This window comes from Notolabrus celidotus, chromosome 23 (assembly GCF_009762535.1).
Source record: "Notolabrus celidotus isolate fNotCel1 chromosome 23, fNotCel1.pri, whole genome shotgun sequence".
Lineage (NCBI taxonomy): Eukaryota > Metazoa > Chordata > Actinopteri > Labriformes > Labridae > Notolabrus > Notolabrus celidotus.
Genome location: NC_048294.1, coordinates 16,355,649 through 16,383,572, shown reverse-complemented (window position 1 = coordinate 16,383,572; position 27,924 = coordinate 16,355,649). Strand labels below are relative to the sequence as shown.

Genomic DNA, 27,924 nt, shown 5'->3' with positions numbered 1-27,924 from the left:
AGAAATACAATAATCTCTTTGTTGAGGCTCATCACAATAAAAAAAACTCTGCTTTTTCAAACTTTGGGAAATTGAGACAAAAAAGGAAGACCACTTTTAACATCACTTCAACTGTTTCTGTAGGTGCAGTTTGCTAGTGGAGCAGACAGCGTGGTTCAATACATCTACTACCAGCCTATTATCCACCGCTGGAGAGAGACTGACTTCTTCCCATGTTCTGTCACTTGCGGTGGAGGTAAGCATAGAGCTACAATGCTATCTTTGTTGACCAAGAACTTGATAGCAGCCAGATATAATGCTAATTGAAAGCTGTGGTGACAACTAATTCTGTCCGTCTGTCCATTGCTTTTTTTTGTCTTCAGGGTATCAGCTAACCTCAGCAGAGTGTTTTGACCTTCGAAGCAGACGTGTTGTTGTGGATCAGTATTGCCATTATTACCCAGAGAACGTAAAGCCGAAACCCAAACTCCAGGAGTGTAACATGGAGCCCTGTTTGGCAAGGTCAGAGAACAGAACACTGGGTTTAAAGATGAATGATGCATCTCTTGAAGTTGTACAAAAGTGAAGCCATTATTATTAAAAAGTTGTGAGGTATAGTGCTGGTAACATCATTTGGAGCCAGCGTGGTGATATCAATGTCCCCTTTACATTAAACACACATTTACCTCACGGCAAAGTTTGATAAGGTCGATACAGTCTTTTCAAATCACCAAATGACAGTTCTGATCAGTAGGGTGCCAACATTGTTTATATTTCACCCACCATCGACAATAACATTACACACAACTGGTATTCATTTGATTTAATAACTCCTAAACATTTGTCTTCTTTGAGCTTGATTGTGTGAATGCATCTCTGTCACCTTCTAGTGTTATAGATTGAAGAGTGACCCTGTAAACTGGTGCCTTTCAACCAACCACTTCAGAGGTTGTCCAGTTTACAACAGCTGTTAAAACATGGAGGGAATCTTCAGGAATGCATCCTTGTTTAGTTTTTATAAAAATGTCACAATATTCTCAGTAGATGCATTATAATGATAATCTAAAGATTTTTGCGAGGGGGTGCATCCAGCTGAAAAACGCCAGTTTAACAGGGTCACTCTTCAAGCCAAAACACCAGTCAATCACCTCATAATGCGACACCTTCGTTGTATGGCCTCTGTCTTTTTTACTGCCTTCTACTGGACTGGCAGTGTAGTGCAATTATTTGTATTGCTTCTCCATTAGTCTCTGGCCTGATTTGCATAATCTTCACAAGACTTTAGGTCGCAGTGGAAAATGCTGACAACATTGGGCTAAAGGAACCATTTAGTTCTTTGAAGAGAAGTTCCTGGAATTAAAAGTTCCTGGCACTTCAACAAGCATCTCTATACTGCACCCAATCATCAGGGGACAATGCAAATGTTTTGGCTTCACTTTTGGATACCTGTCAAGTCAATGAAGCAGACATATTGGGGGATTTCATGGTTAATATCTATGTTCCATCTACAGCAGTTTATATAAGCCTGAATCTCACTCTGCCTTTTAGTGACGGCTACAAGCAAATCATGCCATATGACCTCTACCACCCCCTGCCTCGGTATGTACTCACAGCTTTGAAATGAAATATTGACACATACAGTGCAACACAAAATCAGACATTTTCCAGGCTCCATCATGGACCTCATGACTAAACTTTTATAAATCCAGATGGGAGAGTAGCCCCTGGACCGCCTGTTCCACTTCCTGTGGCGGAGGTATCCAGAGCCGTTCAGTGTCCTGTGTGGAGGAGGACATGCAGGGAACCATTACTGTCACAGAAGAGTGGAAGTGTCTCTACTCTCCCAAGACTGCCATCCTGCAGCCCTGCAACACCTTTGACTGCCCCACCTGGCTGGCACAGGAGTGGTCACCAGTAGGTGTCATTCATACTTCTGTTATTTTGAGTATGTTGTCATTGTCTTTACTGGTTATAATTTCTGCACTGTATTCCTCAAACACTAGGCCAAGAAAATTAAGCTTAAAGCCCAAACTGAGTTTTAATTAGAATAGAGTTGTTTTATTTAAGGCTCTGCAAAGCCTCAAAGCTAAAATGCCTCACAGCTGACCAGCTCCACCACCTGGAGGTCAAATATTACCAAATGGTTCATTCGTCTTGTCAGTTTGTCAATCACCACAGTTGGTCGTAATTGGCCCTTGGAGTCCAAAAACACATGCTTTTTTATTCAGAAACAAAAACATACTAAACAAGCTGTTACTTTCAATTTGTCACCTCTCTAGGCCTCTGCTGGCATTTTCAATATAACAGTCACACTTGCAACTACTTAAGGTAAAGCACAACCTTGCTATGTGATTCAGAGCAGTGCTGCTAACCTCAATTTGTGTTTCCCTCACCACCCTTGCTCTTGAACACACCATCCAAAACACACAAGGCTTTAACTAGAAGCCAAAAGTCAACAACACATGCATACTGTGTCTTTGCCAAAAACATCTAGTTTATCAAGGCAGTGTACCTTGATCATCCAACACTCCTGTTTAGCTTACTCATATGGCAGAGCTGCTCTTACATTAACCATAAATGTCCCACACTGCTTCCTCTTGAGGATTTTTCAGCCTCACCATTTAACAAGCAGAGTCCCAGGGAGTCAAATTTGTGGCCCTCTAAAAACCTGTGATGCTGTTTACCTAGCACATTCTTCCTGGTGAACTCGCCTTTAAATGCTTGTTTTGGCCGAGGATGCACAAAGTTCGGAGAGCTGCAGGGGTTTTGGAAGGCCCCTCTCTTTGCTTCCCTTGAGTCAAGGAAGGCTGAGACTTTCACAAGCACAGAGATGGAACCGTAAGAGTAAGCCGCAACATACATCTCTTGAAATGTGCTTTCTCCATCAGTGCACCGTGACCTGTGGTCAGGGTCTGCGATACAGGGTGGTGTTGTGCATCGATCACAGAGGCCTCCATGCTGGAGGTTGTAACCCCACTACCAAACCTCACATCAAGGAGGAGTGCCTGGTGACTGTGCCCTGTTACAAGTCCATAGGTAGGTTTGAATATTTTTTTCCCCATCTTTCAAACATAAAATGTCTGCTTGTTTCTAACAGGGATGTACAGCTACGGAAAATCAGGGCTTATACAGATTCTGATGTCAAGAGTAACAGTTAAGGTGTTAAATCTATTTTTGACAAGTTCTTGCTTCTTAATAAATGTATGTTTTAAATAACTCCCCTCTGTTGGCAAGGGACCCCAAATTTTAGAATAGATATCAGGTATCAGGTATCGGGTATCGGGTATCAGGTAGCAGGTAGCAGGTATTGGGTATCGAGTATCGGATATAGTCAATAGCATCACTTGGCCAATATATAAGTGCAGCCCTAATTTTGAAATTCAAATTTATAATTTAATTATTTAATATAAAACAATTTCTCTGGACTGCACAGCGGCGCAGTGGTTAGCCGTGTTGGTTTGAATCCCTGCAGGAGTCTGCATGTTCCCTCCTGTGCATGCGTAGGCTCCCACCGGATACCCTGGTTTCCTCCCACAGTCCAAAGACATGCTTGATAGGTTAATTGGTCACTACTCGGTTGTCTTTCTATATATTGTCCCTGTTATGGGCTGGCGTTCTGTCCAGAGTGCGACCTGCCTCTCCTTTAGTGACAACTGGGATAGGCCCCAGTCCCGCCTCACAACCCCAAATGGGGTGAGCTATAAAGATGAATGAAACGGATGGATGGCAGTATTTCTCTTTAAATTCTGAACATTTATCTCTTCTTGGTAATTTGCTCTAGATACGCTTCCAGTTGAGGCCAAACCTGTGTGGCATAAGCAGGCCATAGAGCTGGAAGAGGAGACCACCGTATCTGAGGAACCAACGTAAGTGCAAGATACCCATAAATGTATGCACGCACACACAGAAAAAAGGCTTTAAATGGATCGAAGGGATTTCAAAATATCTTTTTGTGCTGCTTTCTTCTACTGAAAGCAAAAGGGACTGGAATTCAAGTATTAAAGTTTATAATTCAAGCTACATTTCCTGGCACTTTGCACTACAACTAACACCCGTCAGATGTGAATGTTGTGCTGAGTTCCTCACAGGGGTTTCGGTCTGACACCACAGTTATGAGAATTAGTGACTGATACAACTGTGGATGACTGTCACTTTAATAACCCAGATAAATCGGGCTTAATCTTATTCCAAACTAAAGGGTTATTGTTGTTTGAGGTTGTTTACGTTTATAGAGGAAGTTCAAATTAAAAGAAGAAAACATCTTTCTGGAAACAGGCTGTTTGATCACTGGCTACAAGCATTACCTCGGCAAGCCTCAGTCACTCCAGATGTTCTTCTCCCACATATCGATCGGCTACCAAAGGCTTTCCTCTTAAGATGGACAATGTCTGGACTCTGCCCAGTGTCTTGCATGACTTGTATTAGGGACCATGTTAGCCAGTTCAAAACATCTGTTACTTTGACTTATCTTTGGAGAAGGGATTGGGAGAAATATGCCAAAACATATGATTTTGCTTCGCAGAAAAAAAAGCATGTCTTTCCTCGGGAAGCACATAAATATCTGTGTATAATATGTAGTCATTTGCGTGCCAACAGCAATATCTGCTCACCATATGGGGCCTGGTTACGGATGTGCGAGGAAAGAGAAGGAAATGCCTGTTTTAGACTTATTGCACCTTCTTTGCCAGGGCCTTATGCCTGCACCAAGCCACCATTGTGAGACTGCTTGAAAAATTAAACCCAAATATGTTCTTTCGTTTGAATAAATACCCTTATTTTACTCTCCCACTGTCACGAGTAAATAAAATATTTCCATCAATGAGAATTTAATTTACATGATTAACATGTGGCTTGTGTGGATTTTCCAAAAGTGCATCATTTCCATCCATGAATGAAATCACAACTGTTTCAGAAACGACAGATGTGCTTTAACCACGCATGAAGATAAACATTTCTGCGGTACATTGTTGACTTTGTTGCTTGGTTTCAAATCGTACTGCCAGTGATTCATTTGTTTGTCCAGAATACAACGAGTCCCGGGGCACTAATAAAAAGGTCAACTTTTCTGTAATAATGAGCTCTTTATTGAGGCATCTTATAAAACAGTGGGGAGTTCTTGTGTTGTGGTCAGACTGTTTAAACGGGGAGGAATGCTGCTCTTTGGCACAGGTTGCCATGATTAGTAGTGGTAGGTTGTTGCATGAGAAATTCAAAATTAAATGCCATCTGTTGGAAAATGATTCTAAAAGACAGCTCTCAGTGTTAGCGTTGCAGACTGTGGTTAAAAAACATAACTTCTGACAATCATATTGCCATTTTGGATTAAATAAATACAAAAAGCAGGAAAAAAAGTACCTCTTTTTTACAGCCAACAGAGTGGACACTGATGCAAATTCATCATAATTACAAAGCGGGCTACAAAGCCAGGTTACTCCCTGTGATGTAGTGGTGGAAAGTCGAATTCACTTCGCAGATTGAAGTTGTTTTGTTCTTTTCAGTTCAAACAGTTTTCAGCCTCTGTTATACAGTTTACTCGTACATTTTTCAGCATGATAACTGAAACTTTATTTATATTCAGCAACATTTCCTCCTGTCTGTAGATCAGTATTTACTTGTTGCTGGATTAAGCACCTGTGATTATTTTTGATCTGCTTACAGAACACACTTAAATTAATATAGATGCTTCCTTATGACCTGCAAAAGCAAATAGGACCATCAATGAAAAGACTGATTATTTCTATATAGACTTTGATTATGTCTAAAACTGCTTTTGGGGGATAGGTGTCAGTGGAGTTGATCTGCCTGCTATAAAAACATGTGATTCCTTTTTTTTGTTAGGAAACATTACCTACACATGTACACATATAAAAAGGTTGATTGTTTATTTTTTCCATCAATTAGGCAACATCTCCAAAATCAAACCAATGCACTTACAATTGTATTCATTTTAAAATTGCACTGATCACTTTTAAAGCACATAGGGGTCTGATTCCAAGCTACATATGAGAACTGTAGCCTGAGGTCCTCAGGAAGGGTTTGTAAGGCCATGCTAGGTAATTATCTGCAGCAAAGCTAAAGCTGTAACATCGTGACCGCTCATGTGGATATCAAGCATTCAAACAATGGATGCTTCTGTGCAAATGAAGCACCTACTGATCCAGTCAGTGGTGTCTCTTATTCAGTGTTTTGAATCCCCCTGAGAGTTTATTTGCCAGAGAAAACAGAGGTGAGCTCAGCCTGAAACAGAGTAGCTGCTAAGTGTTGTAAACACTTGGTCCACCTCCAACCAATCATTATTCATGGTCAGGTGCATAACTGGGAGCAATTGAGGCAGTGAGATTATAAAACATAGACCATTGCGCTAAGAAAAGGAGACGGTAGCAAGGTCTGATGAAGTGTTCCATCCTTATGTAAAAGATTAAGATGAATTTATCTGGAAACAGGGTTTGTCTGTAGTTTTACAATCACTGCAATCCAGGTCTGCAGTCATGGTTCTCGAAAATCAATGTTATTGGGCCAATTAGGTGTTGCAGGTGCACCATATGTAATCAATCATGTTTGCCTTTTATGACTACCTACTACCTACTAAAATTTACAATATTCCATCTGCTACATAATTCCTTTAACACTGTCTGATGTAATGTCATCAAACGAACATCCTTGAAAATTATCGATATCCTGAGAATACTTTTGATCTCTCCTTAATCTTTTGAAGGACCAAGCTTTCAAATTCAGCCAACTTTTCTTAATATGCATTCCCTAAAAAGTTAGATTCTTTGTCTAGGTCGCTTTGAAATCTGAAGATTAGGAGAAATTTCAGACATCACTCTGTCTGGGGTTGCAAGATTTATCCTGTTGGGATGACAGTTCAGTCTCTTTCCCTAACTCTAAAGTAAACTTTGACACCCTTGATATTGCATTCCTGATTCAATCTTGAAGATGAGGAAGGATGCATTTGAAGCTGTGCACCCGAGAACGGCTGTTCCTAATGCTTCACAGCTGTTTGATTAACAACAGCAGGTCTGAATTTCATAAATACTTGGTGAGCTTATGTACTTAGAGGCATATCACTCTGAATCAAATAAAAATGTGACTTGTTTTCCAAGCCTGTTGCACAGGTATGTGAGGTACACAAACTAAATGAGCAGCATATTTTTTGTGTTTGAATGAGCGCAATTAATCATGCTGATTTCTCAATCTTGCTGGCTCTCCTCTTCAGCTTCATTCCTGGTCCTTGGCAGCCCTGCAGCAGGACATGTGGCGCCGGGACCCAGCAACGGAGTGTCAAGTGCCAAGTGCTGCTGTCCTTCTCCCAGACTGTGGCTGACCTGCCCGACGACGAATGTGAAGGAGTCAAACCTGCTAGGAGTCAGCCCTGCTATCGTACTCCCTGTTCTGGTGTTTCAGGCAAAGGACAGGAAGTTGAAAAGGAGAGGGAGGAGAAGGAGGAAGAGGAGGAGGAGGAGGAGGGGGAGACACCTGGAAGAGAAGAACTCCATGACTGGGAATATGAGGGATTTACTGAGTGCTCAGAGAGCTGCGGAGGAGGTATGGATCATTGTTGACCTCAATTTTATGAGAAAGTGAGGAAATTACATCAAAAAGACAGAAGTGTAGTTAAAAAGTAAAAAAATGCACAGTAGTGATATAATGTTAAAGCTAACATCATGCTGCAATAGTATCATTTCACTCGCTGTTTAACGAAGAGTCAGTAAAATTATAATAATTTTCTGGACTCAGTCGCTGCATTTAAACAAAGCCTTCCAGCAATAAAAGGTAACCTTCAGTTAGTTGATGAATAAAACCATGCCAGTGTGGGCTTTGATGTAAATGAGTTATAGATTGTTGGACAATAATGTATTCTAAGTGTAATCTTCAGGTCATACGTCACCCTCTTTCACAGCCACAGTGAATGCCTCACCAGACAGAGAGAGCTTTCTTAAACATCCCGCCAACATTCATTAAGGCCCACTTTAATCTCCCAACCTCCCCATCCACAGCCTGCACACCTAAAGTTTGTGTCACTTTGTCAATGTCTGCTTGAATGTGTATGTGTTACCTAAGTTCTACACATGGGCGTAGGCTTTTGTCAATGTCTGCATGAATGTGTATGTGCTCTCACCCAAACCCAACAAACTCCCATTCGGGGATGATTACAGACCAGTATCAGATGTCATGTACACACCCTGAGGGCTGTGCTCCTGTGGACCGTCACACCACTGTGGCTTTTGAAGTGCCTGCTTCGCTGTTATTGTCCCTTATATCAGAAGCAGACTCCAAGATTTATGTTAAATTTTCTTTAATGTGTAGTGACATCACACCCTTTAAGTTTATCCCCAGTTCAGAACAGAAATTAAACAGGCTGCGTCATTGTTTTCATGACATTGTGCCCAATCAGTTGCAACCACTGCTTTCTTTCATAGGCTTGCCTCGAATCTGGGTTGTTTCTTTGCAGTATCTGCTTGCAATATCCTGTACTCCATATTAGCAGGAGAGCAGTTACAGAAATCCCTATGTAGCCCTTTTCATACTGCTAGTTAAAGGCAAGATATTTATGCCCCTATAACATCTGGCCATCAATATGAATGTCTCAGAGACACGATGGTGGGACCAAGTTGACCCATTGCTGTCAATATCTGAGGTAGGAACAGAGATGAGACCGGATCACTGTGAACCAACCGAGCAAGTAGAGTTGAACAGGGCTGTGTGTGTGTGCATGTGGAGCTCCTGTTGTGTGTTTATTTCTCATGTTTCTGCAAGCACAAAACACAATGTGAAATGACGCACTGGGATGCTAATAGTATAACGTTGCGTGATCAATATGGGAGTACATAGGCAGAGCTGCATTATTGCGCTGTTACTGACTTGTAATATTAAAAGGGCTTGTTACAGCCTAAAATGCATTGAGTATTAGGGAGTACTCCAGGCAATGTACCGATACAATACAATCATTTGTTAGTCACTGCAAAGAGCTACTTTTTCCTTCCTTTGAACAAGAAGTATAATATACCAGCCACCAGCAACAACTTGTTTGTAGAACGTTGTAGAAGTACTGGTTTTAGGTAAATACTATGCACTTAGCTAGACTGTTCTCCACTGTTGTCCCCAGTGGCAGATCATGTCTTCCAGCTACGATTGACTCGCACTGTCCTGCTCTACTCTGGGAATCTGTGTTCAGCTCTTGAGGGACCCAGCACTTGGTACTTTGGTCATTATTGTGGTGATGTTAATTGTTGATGATGATAATGGAAGGTCTTAAATTGGTTGGTTGCTTCATTGTAGATGTTCCTTATTTCAGAAAAAAAAAAAAAAAAATTCCTTACTTATTTTTGTGCATTGCCTTTACACTGCTTGGCAGTACCTGCACCCAAATTGACTTGAAGCACTTTGTTACTCTTACTGATCTTGTTTCCTCTTGTCTAGATCTTTGCTTGTGTTGTTCTTGTTCTCGTATGTACACCGCTTTGGATAAAAGCATCTGCTAAATGACATTGTAACATTGTAACATTGTAACAAATAATACTTCAATGTTAGCAAGCAACGACAGCCTTGTGCTAGCATGGAATATATCAATAATCACGGCTAGCTAAATGTCAGTCATCAGAGACTTCTGAACACACATTTTAAGGCTCTCTTTAAGATTGTTTTTTTATTTAAAGTTCAGATAAATAAAATGTTAAAACACAAATAACACCATTTCGAGTTAAAATCAGTCTTTCTTGAATACCTTTTGGTGGACATTGGATGCTACTAGCATTAGCTCAGCTTGTGAGGGAGCTAGTATGTGAGAGATGCTTGATAAGAACAATGAGTGCTTGTATTTTTTCCATTCACCTTGTTTTGAGTAAGGAGTGACAAACTTGAAGAACCATATAATTAAGCTCTTCAGATTAGCTAATGGTTCTATGGACATCCCTTGTGATTGTTTGGTGCTGTCTAATCCCAGGTGTCCAGGAGGCTGTGGTCATCTGCCTGAACAAGCAGACCAGAGAGACAGCAGACCAGAGCCTGTGTGTGAGCTCCCGACGTCCCCCGCAACTTCTCCAGGACTGCAAAACTCAGCCCTGCCCACCCAGGTACAGCCCGACTCATAAATCAGACCAATATCAGTCTTGTTTAGACACTGTTTGAAATAGTTTGAACATAGACATCAAAGTGGACGTGATTTATGGATGCAGTAAAAATGGGTTGGAAATTTATTTTTGTAACAAAAGGATTTTGTTGCATTCAAGAAGAATTACTAATTAAAAGGAGGACTACAATCTTGGTCTGCTCTTTCTGTTTGCCAAGACTATAACCTAGAAAAATATGCAAAATATGGAGCTGGAACATTAATGTACCATTTCCTAGAGTCCTTATACTTCCCTGCATTCTACACCTGGAACTGCTTAACTTTGAGACTATTAAAAAACAGACATCACACAAGCTGAATCAATTAATCTCCACTGATCACTGGTTATGTACAAAGGAGATCCAAATCCCTCTGATCCACTGTGTTATCCCTCTCAGTTTATACCAAATGGGCCAATTAAATCACCATTCACGCCACTCGAGTCCAAGTGATACTGAAGCAGAGTGACAGAGATAGATGGTTGTATCACTGAGAGCAGGATATGAAGCCAGCAGGTCAGCTTGTGGAACCTGGTCAGAATCAGACACAGAAGGGATTAGATGTCAGTGGTAGCTATACCTGCAAGGCTCAAATGTGAAATTGTCCTTGGAAGAACTTCCTACGATATTTTTTTTCCTGCTGGTGTCAGTACAGAAATATATACGAGGCCTCTGCTGATGTAGTTGTCCCTTAAAAGAGCTACTGTAGAAAAAGTTTCCAGTTGGGGGGGAAACTTTCGAGAGTATGTATCATATTGACATATTGGCCACGTTATGTGAGGGGTAAATAATGAAGCTTTTGTCCTCTGTGGGTGCTGTTGAACAACCAAGTATGGGTCATATAATGAACAAGATTTATGACCTTTGTGGCATGAATCAGTCACCAAAACTCACAGAACATCAGCTCTTTACAGTATGGAATATCTTGTGTACAAAGCTGACATTTAATGCTGCATTAAATTTAAATGGTTTATCCTCTGGGGATTCTGACTGTGCACAATGAACATCATAACAGTGTGTCCATTAGATTTTGGTGTTTCTACAATACCAATAGAATTTTTGGCAGGACTGTGGTGCTAGAAAGTTTGATTCATCCTCTGGGGATCACTTTGAACTCAAGGTGACTGTAAAGGGAAGCTTATTGAATAATATAAATAACAGGAGTAGGCTTGGCATATCGAATAGATCTACCTATCAGATGTTTTATTTCTTATTCAAAGGAAAATCTTTGAGGCAAGGGTGGCACTTTTCATCTTGGAACAATAAAACTTAATGAATATCTTGAACCTTCAGTTTACAGATATCAAGAATCGTCACAATCATCCTCAGAGGAGCATGAATACCCTAGCAGGCAGTAGGATATTCTTAAAGCAGTTTCATTTGCAAATGATTTTAAATGTAACACTGTTCAAGTTTTATTTAAAGTTTTGCATTTTTTCTTTTTCTTTTATCCAACTTCCATCCACGGGGCATCAGTTTGTATTACTGTGGATGAACAATGTTAGAATTACAAATGTGAAATTGCAAATACTAACCATCTTGTGGAAACAGCGTACAGAATCCATCAAACTGGAATACCTGAATGGCTAAACAGCATAATGGCATGTTGTATGATATAACTGAGCCATGACTAAACGGTGAGTGGATTTTGCGGTAGGCCACACGTTTCAAGTTAACACCGCGCGCAGAGTCAGTGTTCCACCACTCACACTCTTGTCAGAAACCCAGAGGCTTGCAGCCTGCCCTTGCCTGTTTTTTCAGGTCTTTAGTCTTGTTTTCAGGCACAACAAACGCTGCATTGGACTTGTTTCCTTTGGCCCTTTTCTCCCTCCCTGAGGCCTCCTCACCCTCCCATATTAAGCTGCACTCTTTGGTTGTTTCCCTTCAGAGGGAAAAGTATCCATAGGATTTGGCTTTCAGTATCGCACCGGTCCAGAACAAGCTTCATTCCCAATATCCTCTGTCCCTGGACCCTTGAGTAAACATGAATAGCTTTAAAATATCAGCTAATCTGTCAAGCAGGCCAAACTTGTCCAAACCAAAGCTTACACATGCCTCTGAAGGCATAGCATTTAGTAGGACACATGCCACACCATTTTCAAGACTGGAATCAATATTTTTAGGAAACTGTGATTGGGGAATTGGGTTGGACAGTCAAATGAATGTATGAATATTGGTCCAAAGAGGTCACTGGAAATATGTGGGTGAGGAAGTAATGCCGGAGGGATTTCTCAAATGTCATTTAATTCAATGGGAGATGTAATGTTTCTTTGCCAGGATCCGGCCCCATGAATCACTCTTTTTCATTTTCACTCGTATTCACTTTCATGAATTTCACTTTCATGAATTTACACATTCATAAGACTGCCAGAGTGTCCCCTCATGGGATCAAATAAAAACATCACCACTCCAACTGACCTTCTCCTGACTGCTCTTCTGTATAGATCGGATTATGGGCTACATTCAAATGTACACAAAGATAACGTGAAGCGCTTAATCAGGAACAGCAGAGTTGAGAGTTAAAAAATCCTGCTACGCAGTAGTTTAATGACAAACTTTGTATTCACAGGTGGGATACTGCAGAGTGGAGTTCATGCTCTGCTACCTGTGGGGTTGGCCTGATGACCCGTTCTGTGGCGTGCTCTCATAAACCCACTCGAGATAGCAATCGAACTGAAGTTTTGAAGGATGAAGACTGTCAGAACCCAAAGCCGAGTCCTGTCCAGGCCTGCAACCGCTTTGACTGTCCTCCTATGTGGGACACACGTGACTGGGGACAGGTATAGGATCTCACCTGGGAAGCAATTACTGTCAACCGAAGCATTTAGCAAACATTGCTAATATATCCTCTCGCACCTCTGTATTTTTGTTTTTGCAGTGCTCCCAAAGCTGTGGTGGTGGAGTTCAAAGAAGGCAGGTCCTGTGCAAACAGCGGTTGGCAGATGGCAGCATCCTGGAGCTGCCTGACACCTTCTGCCCTTCCAAGAGCCCCGCAAACCAGCAACCCTGTGCCAAGAAGGAGTGTCCTATCCAGTGGGTCACAACTAATTGGTCCCAGGTAAATTTCCTCGAGGCATCAACCTACTTTTTAAAACAAAGATCAACACGTAATATCACATGTACAACATGGGATGCTGTGTAAAATGTTGATGAATAAAATAATTTGATGATTTGCTAATCATGGACAACATATCAGATGTTGAAACTAAAAACATTTAATTGTTTTATGAAAAATACATATTCATTTTAAATGTGATGCCAGTAAAGGAAGTTGGGATAGGGACAACAAATAATTAAAAGTTGTGTAATGCTAAAAACAATAAAACCTGGATAAACATCTCTTAGCTAATCTAAGAGCAGATAAGTGCAAAGAATTTGGGGATTTCATCATCTACAGAACATTAAGAGAATCTGACGAAATCTCTGTGCTAAGGGGACAAGGCTAAAAAACAAATACTGGATGGTTGTGATCTTCGGGCCCTCAGAAAGCACTGCATCAAAAACAGACATGACTCTGCAGTGGAAATCACTGCATGGGCCCAAAATCACATCCAAAAAACATTGTCTTGGATCACAGTTTGCATCTATAAATGCAGGTTAAAACTGTTCAATGCAAAAAGGACACCTTATATAAACATGATCCAGAAATGCTGGACTTCCCTGGGCCCCAAGCCCATTTAAGACAAACTGAGGCACAGTGGGAAATCACTGATGATTTGCAAACCATCAAATTCTGTTATTTTTCAACATTTTACTCAGCATCTCAACTTTTTTGGAATTGGGGTTGTATAATTTCACGTGTTTGTCCAGTGTTCAGTGTCCTGTGGAAATGGCGTCCAGAGACTACAAGCAGTCTGCAAAAAGCAAAAGGAAGATGGGGCCCATTGGACTGTTGACCCTAAAAACTGTTCCATGATGGCCCGTCCCACCAAAATCCGCCAATGCTCCCTCAGGCTCTGTGAGAGTAAGAGAACCTCTGTTTGGCTCTGTTTCTTCAATTTGTAATGCTAAGAGGAGTCGGAAAGAAAGAGATAGAAAGATGATGGAAATTTAGAAACACATTCCACAGTTTAGTTGTGTCAATGCCCAAAAGTTACAAATGCAGAGAAATTAACCAAGAGTTCCCTTCTTCTGTTTATTCTGACACAGACTCTGTCAAGCCTGTTCCAACCATACTGGCTCAGAACAAGGTGTATGTCCAGTGGAGGAAGGGCAAAAAGTTACACCTAGTCGTTGGAGGATATGCTTACCTGCTCCCCTGGACAACTGTGGTCCTTCGCTGCCCAACTCGCAATTTCCGCAGAGGTCACACCCGATGGCTGAAGGAAGGAAAGCCCTTGGTCGGCTTCCCACACCTCTCAATCACATCGCAAGGGTACATGAAGATTCAGCAAGTCCGTGCATCTGATGCTGGGGTATATACATGTGTTGCAGGTCAGGCACATGAACATTTTGTGCTACAGATCATTGGCAGCAAGAAGAAGCTGTCTGTTCCTGAAGTGTGGCACCTCGCAGGTAGACAAAAAATTGGGCAGCTAGATGTACCTTTACCAGGCGATAGATTTAAGGAGCTGTCCACCCCCCTCAACAAATACGACAACATCATTGAGCATTTGCTTAAGCTCAAAGACAACCCCCCAGATGAAAAAGACATTGCTGAAAAAGTAATCTCAAGTGAGAAGAACAGGTCCACCCAGGAGGATGAGAGAGTAAACTCAGAACTTCCAAGCCATATTCTACTTATTGCAGATCCCCAAAGGCTAGATGAGATCATGAACAACCTCCCTGAAGGCCTCGGAGGACCATGGGGGGAAAAACCTATCACACAGCTGCTCACAGAGCTCACCAAGACTCAAGTTGAAACCAACGAATCCACTCTTCATCCTCCAGAAACGTCAGAATCTTCCACACAGCAGCCCATCCTTTACAAACCTAACATCAAAGCCCAGGCGTCCAGGCCGAGGAGCCCGGTGATAATCCAACGACTGAGGAAGGTCGGAGTGATGCCGTCATCTGGCATGATTGTTTATGTGGGAGTGCCAGTTTTGCTGCAGAAACCTATTGCTAGTTTGGAGCTCAGGTGTGAGGCACTTGGGAACCCTGAACCATCCCTAAAATGGTCAAGGGATGGAAAAGAGTTGCAGTACAACAACAGGTAATGACTACCCTTTATTTTTACCAGTTGTGCAAAGGGCTATAACAGACTGTTCTGTGAAAGACTTGTTGAATATTCACTTGTTGCATGGCTTTGTGCTGACAGAGTAGGCCTGTTGCCCACTGGCTCACTGAGGATCCAGTCCCCAACTAAGGGAGACGAGGGCCTGTACACCTGCACTGCTAGGAACCGACTTGGATCAACTTCTCTCTCGTCCTGGTTGCAGATAGCAGGTAAGGTGTCAAACCAAAACAATCCACCTATCATCTGAAGGTTTTTCTTCAGATAACTTCAAACAATTTAGTAAAATACTTGGAACAGAGATGTTCCAGTACCATTTTATCCTTTCCACCACTGGTACAAGTGGAATTAAAACAAGCACAAATTAAAGACGTACAAATTGAACACATTCATTTACCTAAAACCCGTCCCGTTACATGATCTGTTTGTTTGTGCACAGGAAACTATGCCAACTCAGATCTCGTTATCCAAGCATATTATGTTCGGCTTGAAATGATAAATGTTGACGGTCAATATACAGCGATTCATAATATAAGAGAGATAAGATAAGATAATCCTTTATTCATCCCCCGATGGGAAAATTCATGGAGTTACAGCAGCAAACAAAAAGGTGTACAGTACAAGAATTTAACAAGAATATATATAGGAAAGAAATGTTCATCAAAGATGACAGATTGTCCATAATTCTCCTGTCAGCCACCACCTCCACAGGGTCCAATGTGGCGTTTGTGTCCGGTGTTAGCCCTGTTAGCATGATGCTACTCTGCCAGTATTCCCTCTGGTGCTGGGTTAGCTCGTCTACCTTATAGAAGATATAGTTTAAAAGCAGGAAACACGATGCTACCCAATGAACCAATCACAGGGCTTGTGGTTGCATTTTTGAGGGGGTGCGTATCAGGCTAAAAATGTTGGTTTCTTCATTGGTACAGGGCGATGTACACCTACGTGGCATACTACTGGTTTTGATATAGATACTTGTACCAATGTTGTTCCTGGTATGGATTCTGACATTGCAATTGATACCGTTTAACAGTTAAACTGGCTGTCTTCAAAGGCTAAGTCATATAAAAAACTGTTGAACTCATAAACTTTAAAACTCAAATATTTTAAAATTGTGAAAATGTTCAATTTTTTCCCATAATTACTTAAAAAAGTAAAGTTACTGGAAATGAAATGTTCAAATGTTTGAGTTATGGTTGGTGTTCTTTTGAGATTGAGGTTAAAGTAGATACATGCTTGAAACATTTCAGTAAAAAAAAAAAAAGTCTAGAATATATTCAATTTCAACTTTTTGAAATAGGTAATGGAAATATTGGACTTTTTCATGATATTCTAATCATTTGAGATGCACTCTTGTTACCTCTAAGGATTCCTTTAACTGCTGTGTTGCTTTAATGAAGTTCTGTAATAGTGAAATACTGAAAATTCTATTTACTGAAGCCACTTTTAAGCTACACATGCACAGTCTCAACCTCATGTCAATTTGAGTTTGTCCAAATTTACTGTCATGTAGTCCAGCTTAAAGTAATCTGTGTTGTTCTTCTGCGGTTTGGGCGTCGAGATTCCGGGAAAGCATTCTTTTCATCTGAGAAACACTCACACAGGCACAACCACAGACACAGATACACAGATTCACAGAAAGCTCCTACATACCCTGGTGGCTGGACCGGCTGAGTCAGTGATGGGGAATGTCCGGAGCGTGCCACAGCTCGGATCATCTCTGAGCCACGCAGTCCTTCATCTCCTCAGGGCATGATCAGTCGCAAGCTCTCATCAAAGCACCGCCAGTGTGGCTTTCGTGATGTTCTGGCAGTTTTCCTCCCCATACGACAACAATTAGAGATCCCAGGCAATGATTCAAAGAGGATTAAGTGGGTGCTTCCTATTAGCTTAATCTAAAGGAAGAGGATTGGAGGGGATTGAAAGTGCAGAAAAATGTCCAGTCTGAATTTTATTGTATTTTTAACTCAAACTCAGTTGAAGGTCATGTCTAGTGGATGCACTTCAGAAATCTGGAGAATGTGGTTCTGAGTTATGTCAAAACAGGGAAACTGAGCTTCAAAAAAAATTGTTTTGAAGAAGAACGGGACATTTGTTACAAAACATTACATTGAACCAGGACCCTAACAGCATTGTCTCAGGTTAATTTTAAGTCCTACAAAGTAATATTATCAAGAGTCTGATGACACAACAAATCAAACAAGTGTATGTCTCTGTGGGACCCTTCTTACTTGATTCACCTGACTCAGTGTTTGGATCTATTGCCCACGTACCTGGCAACACATCAGGACACTTACTGTCTCTCAGCAATGAAAAAGCTGCGCTGTGCATGGGAAGTTAAGATTGCAACAGTTCTCTGAAAACTACATCTATCATCTGCTCACATCTCAACCTGTTTTTGTAGCATTTCTCTAGTATCAAAGAGAGTTCATTCATTCTTGTATTTTCAGGTGGCAAAGGAAAAAACTGTGTCCAAGGTAACACTATGGGAGTGAGTGGCCGTATTTGCTCTGACAGAAGTAACAGCAGCCAGTCAGCTGAGCTGTGCCGTGGACAAGCCTGCCCCCTCAGGTACACTGCTGCTACTACACAATCCACTGATATTTAAAAGACTGTTTCTTTGACTTGCATTTTCAATTCCTCTCTATGTTTTACTGATTTTTCATCTGTGCTAAAGTGACACATCATTTCTTCAGGACTTTTAATAACATGCAGATGATCACAGGTCTGCCTCCACTCTGCGACTGATGTGATGAGTTTTTTTTCAACTTTTTGGTTTCATTAGGTGGCGAGTGGATCCTTGGTCACCCTGCTCAGCCAGCTGTGGAGGTGGCTCTCAGACCAGGAGTGTTCGCTGCATGAAGGGTCCGGAGGGACGATCAAGAGAGTTGGAGAGCCAGCACTGCCTCGTCACAGGGAGGAAGCCGTCTGACACCAGGGCATGCAACCTGCAGCTATGTGCTAGATGGGCCACAACCAACTGGGGACTGGTAAATCAGCAGTTAACAAAACACCAACATGTGAACATAGACTGTGTGTTACGTTACGCAGAATACAATCACAGTTCATAGAAGCTGTAATCAATTGCTGATCTGTAAAATTGAATACGATTCTGAGCTGTGGAGTCACCTGCCCTTCAGTGATTTAAAGAGGAAGTACCCTGCTGATGCTGTGTCATCTGACAGGAGCTGAATGTTGTGGTGCTGTGCAGGAAGTCCCTTTTTTTAAATGTTAGCTTTTACACTTTTGTTGTTGCAGTTGTATTATACACAAGTTTCCAGTTCCACAAAATTTTGCAAAAAAAAAAATTGTTCCCTTTTTTAAACAGGAACTAAAACCTTTTTTATCACCAGGCATACTCAACATTCAAGTGAAAAGCAGGGCTTGCTTGTAATTCAGATGAATCATTTCCTTTCAGTGCCATGGTCAATGTGTTGGACCCAGTTTGGCCACTCAGCACCGCCATGTTTTCTGTCTGGACACAAACACTACAAAAGTCTCTTACAGGATGTGCAGCGGACTCAAGAGGTAAACCATAGTATACCATACCATAGTATAAAATCACTGAATAAAAGCAGCTGATGATGGCACTGCGATATATGAGAAGGTAATATAAGAGAAGATAAGATACAGTACTTTATTGTTCTTGGGGGAAATAAGCCTTTTGCAATAGTGCAACAGGAACATACAGTGCAACTTGAAGCAACAATAAAACAAGTGCAACTCATTAAACTGGCAACCCTGACCTAAAACAAGTGAGAGCCTGAAAAGGTGATTGTATATGTGTGAACCTGCTTTATAGCACAGTTGTTAATGATAACTGGATCATGGGCTCTCACCTCTCTGGGGTTTAGAATGATTTATTTTGTTTTGTTTACATTCAAATTATGTGCTCGTTTTAACACCTGTTTTTAAAATTGGCATTCTCAGTATGGTACACAGGAGTACAGTGACCTCTGTGAAGCAAACATCAAATTATAGTGAAAAGAGTTGAGTTGTAGAGAAGGAGCTTCACTACAAGACCACATTTTAAGGAAAATAATAAAACCTTAACTTCTGATTCCGTGAAAAGCCACCTTCCAAATATTTCTGATTCCCTCCAATGTGTGTTTGTGCTTACAGGCCCAGCACCATGAAGAACTGCTCCACAGAAGCCTGTGCCCTTTATTGGCGTGTGGGCCAGTGGACGCAGTGCACCACCACCTGTGGACGGCATGGTTTCCAGTCACGTCAGGTGACCTGTGTGCACCGCCGCACTGGGAAAGCTACACGGGAACACCACTGCATGTGGAGGCCTCGCCCTGCCAGCTGGCAGCGGTGTAATATTTTGTCCTGTGGCAGAGGTGAGGATGAGGAGCAGAGGTTGTACATTACAGTAGAACATTAAAATCATCTTATTTATTTAATACAATATACAGATATTATATTATGACTAGTACTCCTCAAAATTATGCATTGAAAAGCATCATTTTCAGTTGAAAATCTTATAAAAACCATATTTCCTTCAGTGTCAGCCCTATCCATCAATATTTAGGTCTCATATTTGAAGGTCCTGCTCTATATGAGCATAGAAAACTTATGATTGTGTCAATTTAAATGCAGAACAAGAAAGGGAAATACACTTATGGTAACCAAACCAAGATACCAAGTTAGCAGATTCTTTAAACAACCCGCAGACAGATTGTGTAACCTCTTAACATCGTTTGTTACAACATATGACTCATTTTTTTAAGTGTCATCAATCAGGGCATTAAAAACACATGAAATTCCACCAACACATATTATATGTGTCAGTTTACATGAAACCTAATAACTCCATTCTTCAGTAGTTTCTATATAACATTTAACTGTGGAGAATAAACTGGATGATTTTTTAACCTGATTTCCTTTCATTGTACTTTCTGGCTTTAGTAGTGCTGAGATGTAATCCCTTAAACACAATGTTTAAAAATACCTCTTTCTGCTGTGAGTGAGTGAGTGTGCGTAACAAACCGCAACCTCTGTGTATTCCAGCAGGCGAGTGTCGAGACAGCACGAGGTACTGCGAGAAAGTTCGACAGCTGGAGCTTTGTTCTCTGCCACAGTTTAAGACCCGCTGCTGTCACTCCTGCAGCAACACCTGAGACGAGGGGGGGGGGATGTGAAATGAGGGCCTATGACGACCAGAACAGGCCGGGGGGAGAAGCTCAAACAGGGAACCTCTACGCCCCGTCCTATACTCACAACTGTCCGTGTGATCAGCCTTTGACTGGGGATCCTGAATGGCGGGGGGAACATTCGGATAGCTCCACCATGAGTGGGTGTTATCTACTCTTCTTAAAGATATCATTTGTGGTATCTCAGGTATCAAAAGTATTGAGAGGAGTGATGTAAATTTTACTTCTTCCCACAGCTTTCCTCAATCATACATAAGTAAGTAATAGAAACTTGTCGTGACTGTTGGGTTTCTCAGAGGGAGACTTATCTAAAAGCACCGGTATCAAACTGCAGCTTTAATGGTATCTATAGGAGTTTCAGGGTTGTGGTTGTTTCAGTGCTCCATCACCATGTTCTACTGTACACCATCACTTCATGTCCAGAACAGTGTGCAACATGCCGTTGACTTTGCAGTACACCAGTGTGTAAGTAATGAACTTTCCTTTTAATTGATTGGCTCTGTACCGAGGAATTCTGGGTAGGCCCTGGCTTCTTAATAACCACTGGATAGTTGTGTGTTCCGTAATTTCAATGGTCTAAAAATGTAGCCTTTGATACATATCACAGAGGAGACAGTTATTAATGACAGCAAATATTTAGTATCAGCCACTGAAGAAATATATCACAAACTTTGCTTTCCTTTTGGGTCATTCAGAAAATGTTGAAGGTGACATATTATGCTCTTTTTCATCAAAATATATTAGTCTAAGAGGTCCCCAAAACATGTCTTTAAAGTTTATTGCTCAAAAAAACACTTTGAAATCAGATTTTGGCATGCCTGTAAACCCCTCTTTTTCAGCCCTGCTCAGAACAGGCTGTTTTCCATGTCTGTGCCGTTAAATGAGAATGAGCTCTCTGACCACGCCCCCTCCGGAAATGGATGTGGCCTCGGCTGTCCAGCACGTTGATCTAATGTTCACATGTTGGCTGAATATACACGGCTGCTCACAGACCTGCGCTACTTCAACCCTCTGAATTTGATCCAGAATCTGATCCTGACGGAAAGGCGCCTGCAGCAGGACCTTTCTGAACGATTGGTCACAGATTTTGTGTTTCTTATTGTTTTATTTGTCAGTATGTCGACGTGTGTCTTGGTACACAGCGACGAACATGTAGCTATGTGGCTATGCTAACTAGCGCTAGCACTTTCCATGATAAATAAAAATCATCATCATAAAAACTGAAAACTGAAACGGCTCGTTTCAGCACACATTTACAGAAAGGTGGAGAAATCAAAACAGGGGCAGAATGGATTTTTTTCATTTTCCGGGTTTTTTTAGACATGCCAGGGAAACATATTTCAGGTAGAGAACCAATGAAAAGTCGATTTTGCATGAAATGTCACCTTTAATCAAGTTATTTAAAGCTCCAGTGAGGAGTTTTAAGATGGTTACAAAACACATTAAAATTAATATTTATGCCTCTCAATGACCCACAAAGGCGAACAAGACCTTCAGTTGAAGATTGATCATTTCTATACAGTTAGTTTAAAGTTTGAAATTGTTGGTGGGGGTAGGATGCCAGTCGTAGTGATGAGCTGCATGCTGCCAAAACAGCCTTTTTGTACATTTCCCACTGCAGAGATTTCCAACATGTAAAACATTTGAGTGTTAAAATACAGCAAGGTGAGATTTAAAAAAGTATTAATATGAGTACATGTGCAGGATTAAATCAGCCAATTTGTCCACAGGGGGCACCAAAACCAACACAAACCCACAGTTCTTCACAGGAGCTTTAAAAAGAGAAGCAGGTGTTTAAAGTGTATTTTAACAGAAAAAAAGTCAGACATGATGTGGATTTATTTTGCATGGGTTGCACTAAGGAGGAGCACGATTAAAGCAAGTCAATACTTTGGAGAAAAAAACTCTTATTTTGCACTCAACTCATCCAAGCCCTTGTTTAAAACATGGCTTGGAGAGTCATGCTTTTATTTTGTAAAGTTACATTGTTTGTATATTTTGTTTTTTTGTGTCCCTTTAACCACTTTATGACATGACAGCATGTTTAAACGTGTGGTGAGTGTAATAGGTTTTAGATTAAACTCATCATAGCTCAGCTCGTGATATTTTAGTAAAAAAACAACATTTGACAGTAACTCTTCTTCCTTGGACAGATTTCAGTGTTAGTGTTGTTGAACTTAAAATATATAAATATGACCTGCGTTATGTTTGGATATATTCTGTTACTCTATGGAGGGACATTTTAAAGCTACAATAGTTACATTACTTTAAGCAGGGTTTGCACTTTTGACACTATGTCCTGGGTTTTTTCGTCATCATGTGCAACACGAGCCTTAAGAAGGAAACTACTCAGCCCTTCATTAAGGTGTGATTATTTGATTTCAAAAGAGGAAAACATTAACATATGACTTATGCTCTTAAGTTATGTAGATATTTGTTCCTTTAACTATTTATTTTCATGTGTGTTCTTGTTCATAGTTTTGTAAATAATTACAGGGTGGGGTTTTAAGTATTCATACTACAGTTCTTTTGTATTTAGTGTGCATGCAATGGGGACCCTCTGCTGGTGACTTGATGTGTTGCTCTCTGCTCATGCCTGCTTAGTCATGAAATAAAACCAAGTACATTCCTCTGAGAATCTTCTTGTCCTTATTTTTTTTGTTCTTTGTAATATCAAAGACGACTCACTGCATTATCTGATTGAAGTTCCCACACTAGTTAGATTACTAAGTCAAGTAGTATGCTGCTGCCGATCATGACCAGGAAGAAGAAGAAGAATAATAACAAGTATCAGGACTAATGTATTTATATGTGTGGGTAGTACAGCTGTCTGAGTTTCAGTCATAACTCAAAGCCATGAGTTTCACCCAAAACCCTCCAAAGGAATACACTTTCTACTATAATGGGAGGTTCCTCTAGAAACCAGAACAACAAGACTGTCAAGGTAGAGACAGCAGTTCAGAATATTGTATCATGAAGAGCTGCACTTCCTCATTTTGCCTTCACAAGATTCAGTCCTCACCCATCCGCTCTGCTTTTGTCGAGGGCACATTCACTTACAGGATTCCTTTGAATCATGAGAGAACATTTTTATAGGAGATGAATCTAAAGGCTGCGGTTCAGATTAGCAGATCATAACTGGAATCTGATTTGTGCTGAGGATTATTCCGGATTAGTTATGGTGGAAAAGGATGGTTGTAATTCTTCTTTGACAGCCATCAGGGTTCTAAGAGTTTCTCTCGTGGATGAACTTGAAGGACAGATTGACTCTCTGCTGGAAATCTTGGTAAGTCAAGAGCTGTTCACTCGTGATGACCGTGAGGAGGTTGTGTGTGAGCTGGGGCCCAGGGCAAGAGTAAGAAAGGTGTTAGACATCCTGGGGTGTAAAGGCGAGGAAGCAGCAAAGATTTTTCTCTCAATTAGCAGCAATCGTCAGGAAGAGGCAGAGAAATTCTCCAAAGGCAACAAAGCGCAGCTTCAGTCAAAAGGTATGACATAAAACCACAGAGATTGATTTAGGTTGAGTACAAAATAGGGAACAGCACTGCATGTGTTTTTGAATAGTAAATTGTACATGATAAATTACTTTTAAGTGATCTTGTATAAATGTGTGTTCTTTTACAGAGTATAACAAAGTCAAACAGAAGCATAAAGATGTCCTACGGCGCCGGAGTGAGAGCATGCTCTTCTACAACACCAGACACGGAGAGAAAATCCTTTTCTCCGAACATTATGTCAACCTCTTGTTAGTTGACGGACACCAGGGCTTGGATATAAAAAGACACGAGATGCTAACATTTGGACAAAAGCGACTCTCTTTACAGCAGAAGACAGCAGTGCATAGAAAAATCGCACCAGGAGAACTCTTTTCACATGCAACTGAGAATCGTCCAGTCAAGAAAGTCCTAGTAACAGGGGTAGCAGGGATAGGGAAAACCATCCTCGTGCAAAAGATGTTGTTTGATTTTGGAGCAAACAAGAACTGTAATGCGTTTGACTTTGTCATCCATTTGACTTTCCGTGACCTGAATCTAATCGACAAACCTACAAGCTTCCAGGAGTTGGTTTTGCGTAAAAACAGGCACCTAGCTAAAGAACTTGATAACATTTTAGCTAACGAAGAAAAACTACTGATCATTTTGGATGGCTTTGATGAGTTCAGGCACTACAGGAGCTGTGATGTAGATGTTTTCGTGACCGAGCCCGATGAAGAGGCAGATGTAGTGGAGATCTTTGGAAGTTTGATGTTAGGCGAACTGTTGCCCTATGCTTCTATCTTGCTCACAAGTCGACCTGCAGCTATCAACCACATCCCTGTTGGATGCATTGACCGTTTCGTGCTCATTTCTGGCTTCTCCTTGGTCGAAGTTCAAGACTTTTTTGTTCGTTACTTCCAAGATAGAGCTCTTGCAGACCGCATGTTCGCCGTTGTATCAGCTAACGATTTAATGCTAACATTGTGCTACATACCTGCGTTTTGCTACATTGTGTGCTGTATCCTCAAAGAAAGCAAAGACCTCAGTGGACAGAGCCCCAAGACCATGACGGATATTTACGTGCAGTATTTGGTGGCTTTGCTTCGCTCTCACACTCAAGCAAGAGCTGAGACATTTCTTCAGGAGCAAAAAGCGGAGGCTGATCAACTGTTATCTGATATTGTGCTGAAGTTGGGTCGACTTGCCTTTCAGAAGCTGATGGAGCATCAAACACTTTTCTACAGCAGCGACCGTGACGTAGCAGCTTTAAAGGGATGCAGCCTTGTAAGTACCTTCCTTGACAAGACAGTGGCACAAGAGCCCGGCTGTACTGAAGAGGTTTATTCTTTTGCACACCTCACCATTCAAGAATTCTTTGCTGCAGTGTACTGCGCAGTGACAGATCAACCTTTACCTGATGCACTTCAGAACACCACAAGTCCTGCAGAGGGGTCCAACTACGGACATTTGGACCTTTTTAACCGCTTCCTGTCTGGAATCCTCTCTGAACGTAATGCTAACCTTCTGTCGAGGCAGGTGGGGCTGTGCTGCCAAGAAGAAAAGGTGGAAACCTATCGTCAAAGGATCATCACAGAACTTACAATGGACTGTGAAAATGGGGCCCATATCCTCAACCATTTACACTGCCTGTTTGAGCAGCAGGACCCCTCTCTGGCCCTGGCTGTACAACCAAAAACACTGCGAATTAATGTCAGTGATGAAACACTCTCCCAAATGGACTACAATGTCATCAAGTACTTCGTAAACCTGACAAAGGGCATGATAACAGAGCTGGATCTGACAGGGACTGGAGTAAACTGTGAAGCACTGAGTGGTATTCAGCCACTGCTGCTCAGATGTCAGAGTCTTTGGTGAGTTTCAGGTAAAATTGATGAACATAAAATCTCTCTCTGAACCCATCTATCTAAGAACAGGTTTCCTAATTTCAATAAAAGTCAAGATGTAGGAGTAAATCAGTATGTTGAGTATAGGAAAGGACTAATGTGCCCTCTCCACTGGTGAATTTCAAGGCTTGGAGAAAACAGCCTTGACATGGATGCAGCCCAGGTCATTGCTGATGTGTTGCAAGTGTCAGAGACTATAACCCATCTCGGGTAAGATGTTACAGACATTGTTATTAATACAGGAATCAAATTGAAAAAAATTATTTACAACAGGAACCATGCATATGTCAAGATCACACTCCCACTTTCTGTTCCCATTTCAGACTTGGCTGGTCAAACATTGGGGATGATGAACTGCTTGCACTCTCTAATGCCATACGGATGAAAAAAAAGCTTGAAGAATTGTGGTAAGAAACTGGTGTGAGGGTTATCATCACAGTAAGGCATACAGTTTAGCTTTCGGAAATTAGCTTATATCCAGAAAAGGGCAACCATGACAGTCAGAATAATACAAGTCTCTTTGAAAAGCTGGTGTCATGATGTCGGTCTGTTTCACCAGCTGTTTCAAGCTTGGAATGTTATCTTTGAATTTAAGCCACAAAAAATATATATCACTTCTTGCACCTTTATTGATTCTAAAAATAAATAATAAATAACCTTTTTCACATATTTTGTTTCGTGCTGACGAGATGGATTGTATCAAAAAAAATTAAGAGGATGGAATCCTTGTTGCAAATACTGTTACTCTTTCATTTTGTAGGATGGAGGGAAATCGACTGAGCTACAGAGGTCTGCTGTCACTCTGTGACCTGACCCCACACCCTTTGAAAAGAGTTGTGTGAGTGCAGTTTTACACATATATTTCTAATTCATGCTTCCAAACCTGAATTTTTCTGAGGCTTCTTTTATTCCCTCTTCAGAGCCATATGGAATGACCTGACTGACACCAATCCAGAGTCCTTGAGCAGTAAAGAGAGTGTGACTGTGGATTTCACAGATGATGACATGTGGGAAGCATGGGGGCAGTGGGTGCTGAAAAGGTGTGAGGTCAGCAGCAATGAGAAGTTAGTGACGGTACTCCACAAAGTGTGCAACGTGTCAGCCCACTGCTTGGAGGCCAAGTGGGCGAAAAGCTTTTACACGCAACTGTTGCAGCTCATCAGTGGCAGGATTGAGAGCTGCACTGAGGACGACATGTGCAAGAAGCTGAGAAAGTTTAAAAGCCTTTTGGACCTCTGACAGACAACTCAACACTTACCTCAACTCATACGCTATAAAATACAAGTAAAGTTGTTTGATGCTAAATACTTTGTGTGAAACAAAGTGATTGTGACTAAGGGATAAAAATGACATTACTTTATTGTTGTATTTGGTGTCAGGGGCACTCAACAATATGCAGGCTGTAATAAGCTGTAAATGATTGTTCTTTCTATGGAGGCACATATGCTATTTAAGAAATTTGAGAAGGGAGAAAATTTAAAGTAGTTCATTTGAAAGATCTGATAGTGCAAAAGCTAAGTGTGGCCCGTACGGGGATCGAACCCGCGACCTTGGCGTTATTAGCACCACGCTCTAACCAACTGAGCTAACCGGCCATGTGTCACGGGGAGAATTATCGCGTATATATCCCTAAACTCCAACTGATTTCCGTTTGTTTGATACATCTATATTTTACTGTTCCTCTGATTGATCTACAAGATAGAATGGCGTGTTTGAAAACGACATGATGTGTAACGTGTTGTCTTTTGGTGCCCGGATATGTGTATCTATTTATTTATTTATTTATTTATGTTCCAAAAGGAGAAAAAAAGCACTAACAACGTTACATGCATCTACATTTTTCTTAAGATAAACACGTGTTTGGTTTGAATGTAATACAAGTAATACCAGGTGACTTTTTCTAACTATATTGTTGACATGTTGCTGGAGATACTTTATTCCATTGTTGTCTCTATATTATTTGATTTCGAATTATTAAGATAAGATAAGATACAATATTACTTTATTGATCCCGGGAGGGAAATTCAGTTGTTGCAGCAACCCAGACATAAGTACAATCCAGAAAAGGTTCCAATTAGTAAAATAAAATAAGTAAAAATAAAGATAGATAGAATACAATTTAG

General features: G+C 41.1%; 2 protein-coding genes and 1 non-coding gene across 3 annotated transcripts in view; 2 read left to right on the top strand and 1 right to left on the bottom strand.

Annotated features, from left to right (window-relative positions):
• The window catches only part of adamtsl3 (ADAMTS-like 3), a 130,800-nt gene extending 107,741 nt beyond the window's left edge, over positions 1-23,059 (top strand). The window contains exons 10-27 of the mRNA XM_034676020.1: positions 124-235; positions 363-501; positions 1,528-1,578; positions 1,689-1,893; positions 2,868-3,015; positions 3,761-3,845; positions 7,199-7,527; positions 9,926-10,055; positions 12,659-12,869; positions 12,968-13,147; positions 13,900-14,053; positions 14,239-15,244; positions 15,350-15,477; positions 17,716-17,836; positions 18,051-18,255; positions 18,684-18,793; positions 19,388-19,608; positions 20,279-23,059. Coding sequence (XP_034531911.1) covers positions 124-235; positions 363-501; positions 1,528-1,578; positions 1,689-1,893; positions 2,868-3,015; positions 3,761-3,845; positions 7,199-7,527; positions 9,926-10,055; positions 12,659-12,869; positions 12,968-13,147; positions 13,900-14,053; positions 14,239-15,244; positions 15,350-15,477; positions 17,716-17,836; positions 18,051-18,255; positions 18,684-18,793; positions 19,388-19,608; positions 20,279-20,388 — 3,645 coding nt within the window. The 3' untranslated portion in view covers positions 20,389-23,059. The remainder of the gene's footprint in view (positions 1-123; positions 236-362; positions 502-1,527; positions 1,579-1,688; positions 1,894-2,867; positions 3,016-3,760; positions 3,846-7,198; positions 7,528-9,925; positions 10,056-12,658; positions 12,870-12,967; positions 13,148-13,899; positions 14,054-14,238; positions 15,245-15,349; positions 15,478-17,715; positions 17,837-18,050; positions 18,256-18,683; positions 18,794-19,387; positions 19,609-20,278) is intronic.
• Positions 23,060-23,599: 540 nt separating this feature from the next.
• Positions 23,600-27,106, top strand: LOC117807803 (NACHT, LRR and PYD domains-containing protein 3-like). The gene is made up of 6 exons (XM_034677204.1): positions 23,600-23,909; positions 24,046-25,768; positions 25,928-26,011; positions 26,125-26,208; positions 26,562-26,639; positions 26,722-27,106. Exons 1-6 carry the CDS (start codon positions 23,600-23,602, stop codon positions 27,038-27,040), a joined length of 2,598 nt encoding a protein of 865 aa, XP_034533095.1. The 3' UTR covers positions 27,041-27,106.
• A 216-nt stretch (positions 27,107-27,322) lies between these two features.
• trnai-aau lies at positions 27,323-27,396 on the bottom strand. Its single transcript has one exon. It is a non-coding gene; the product is annotated as a tRNA-Ile (tRNA).
• Positions 27,397-27,924: the final 528 nt, after the last annotated feature.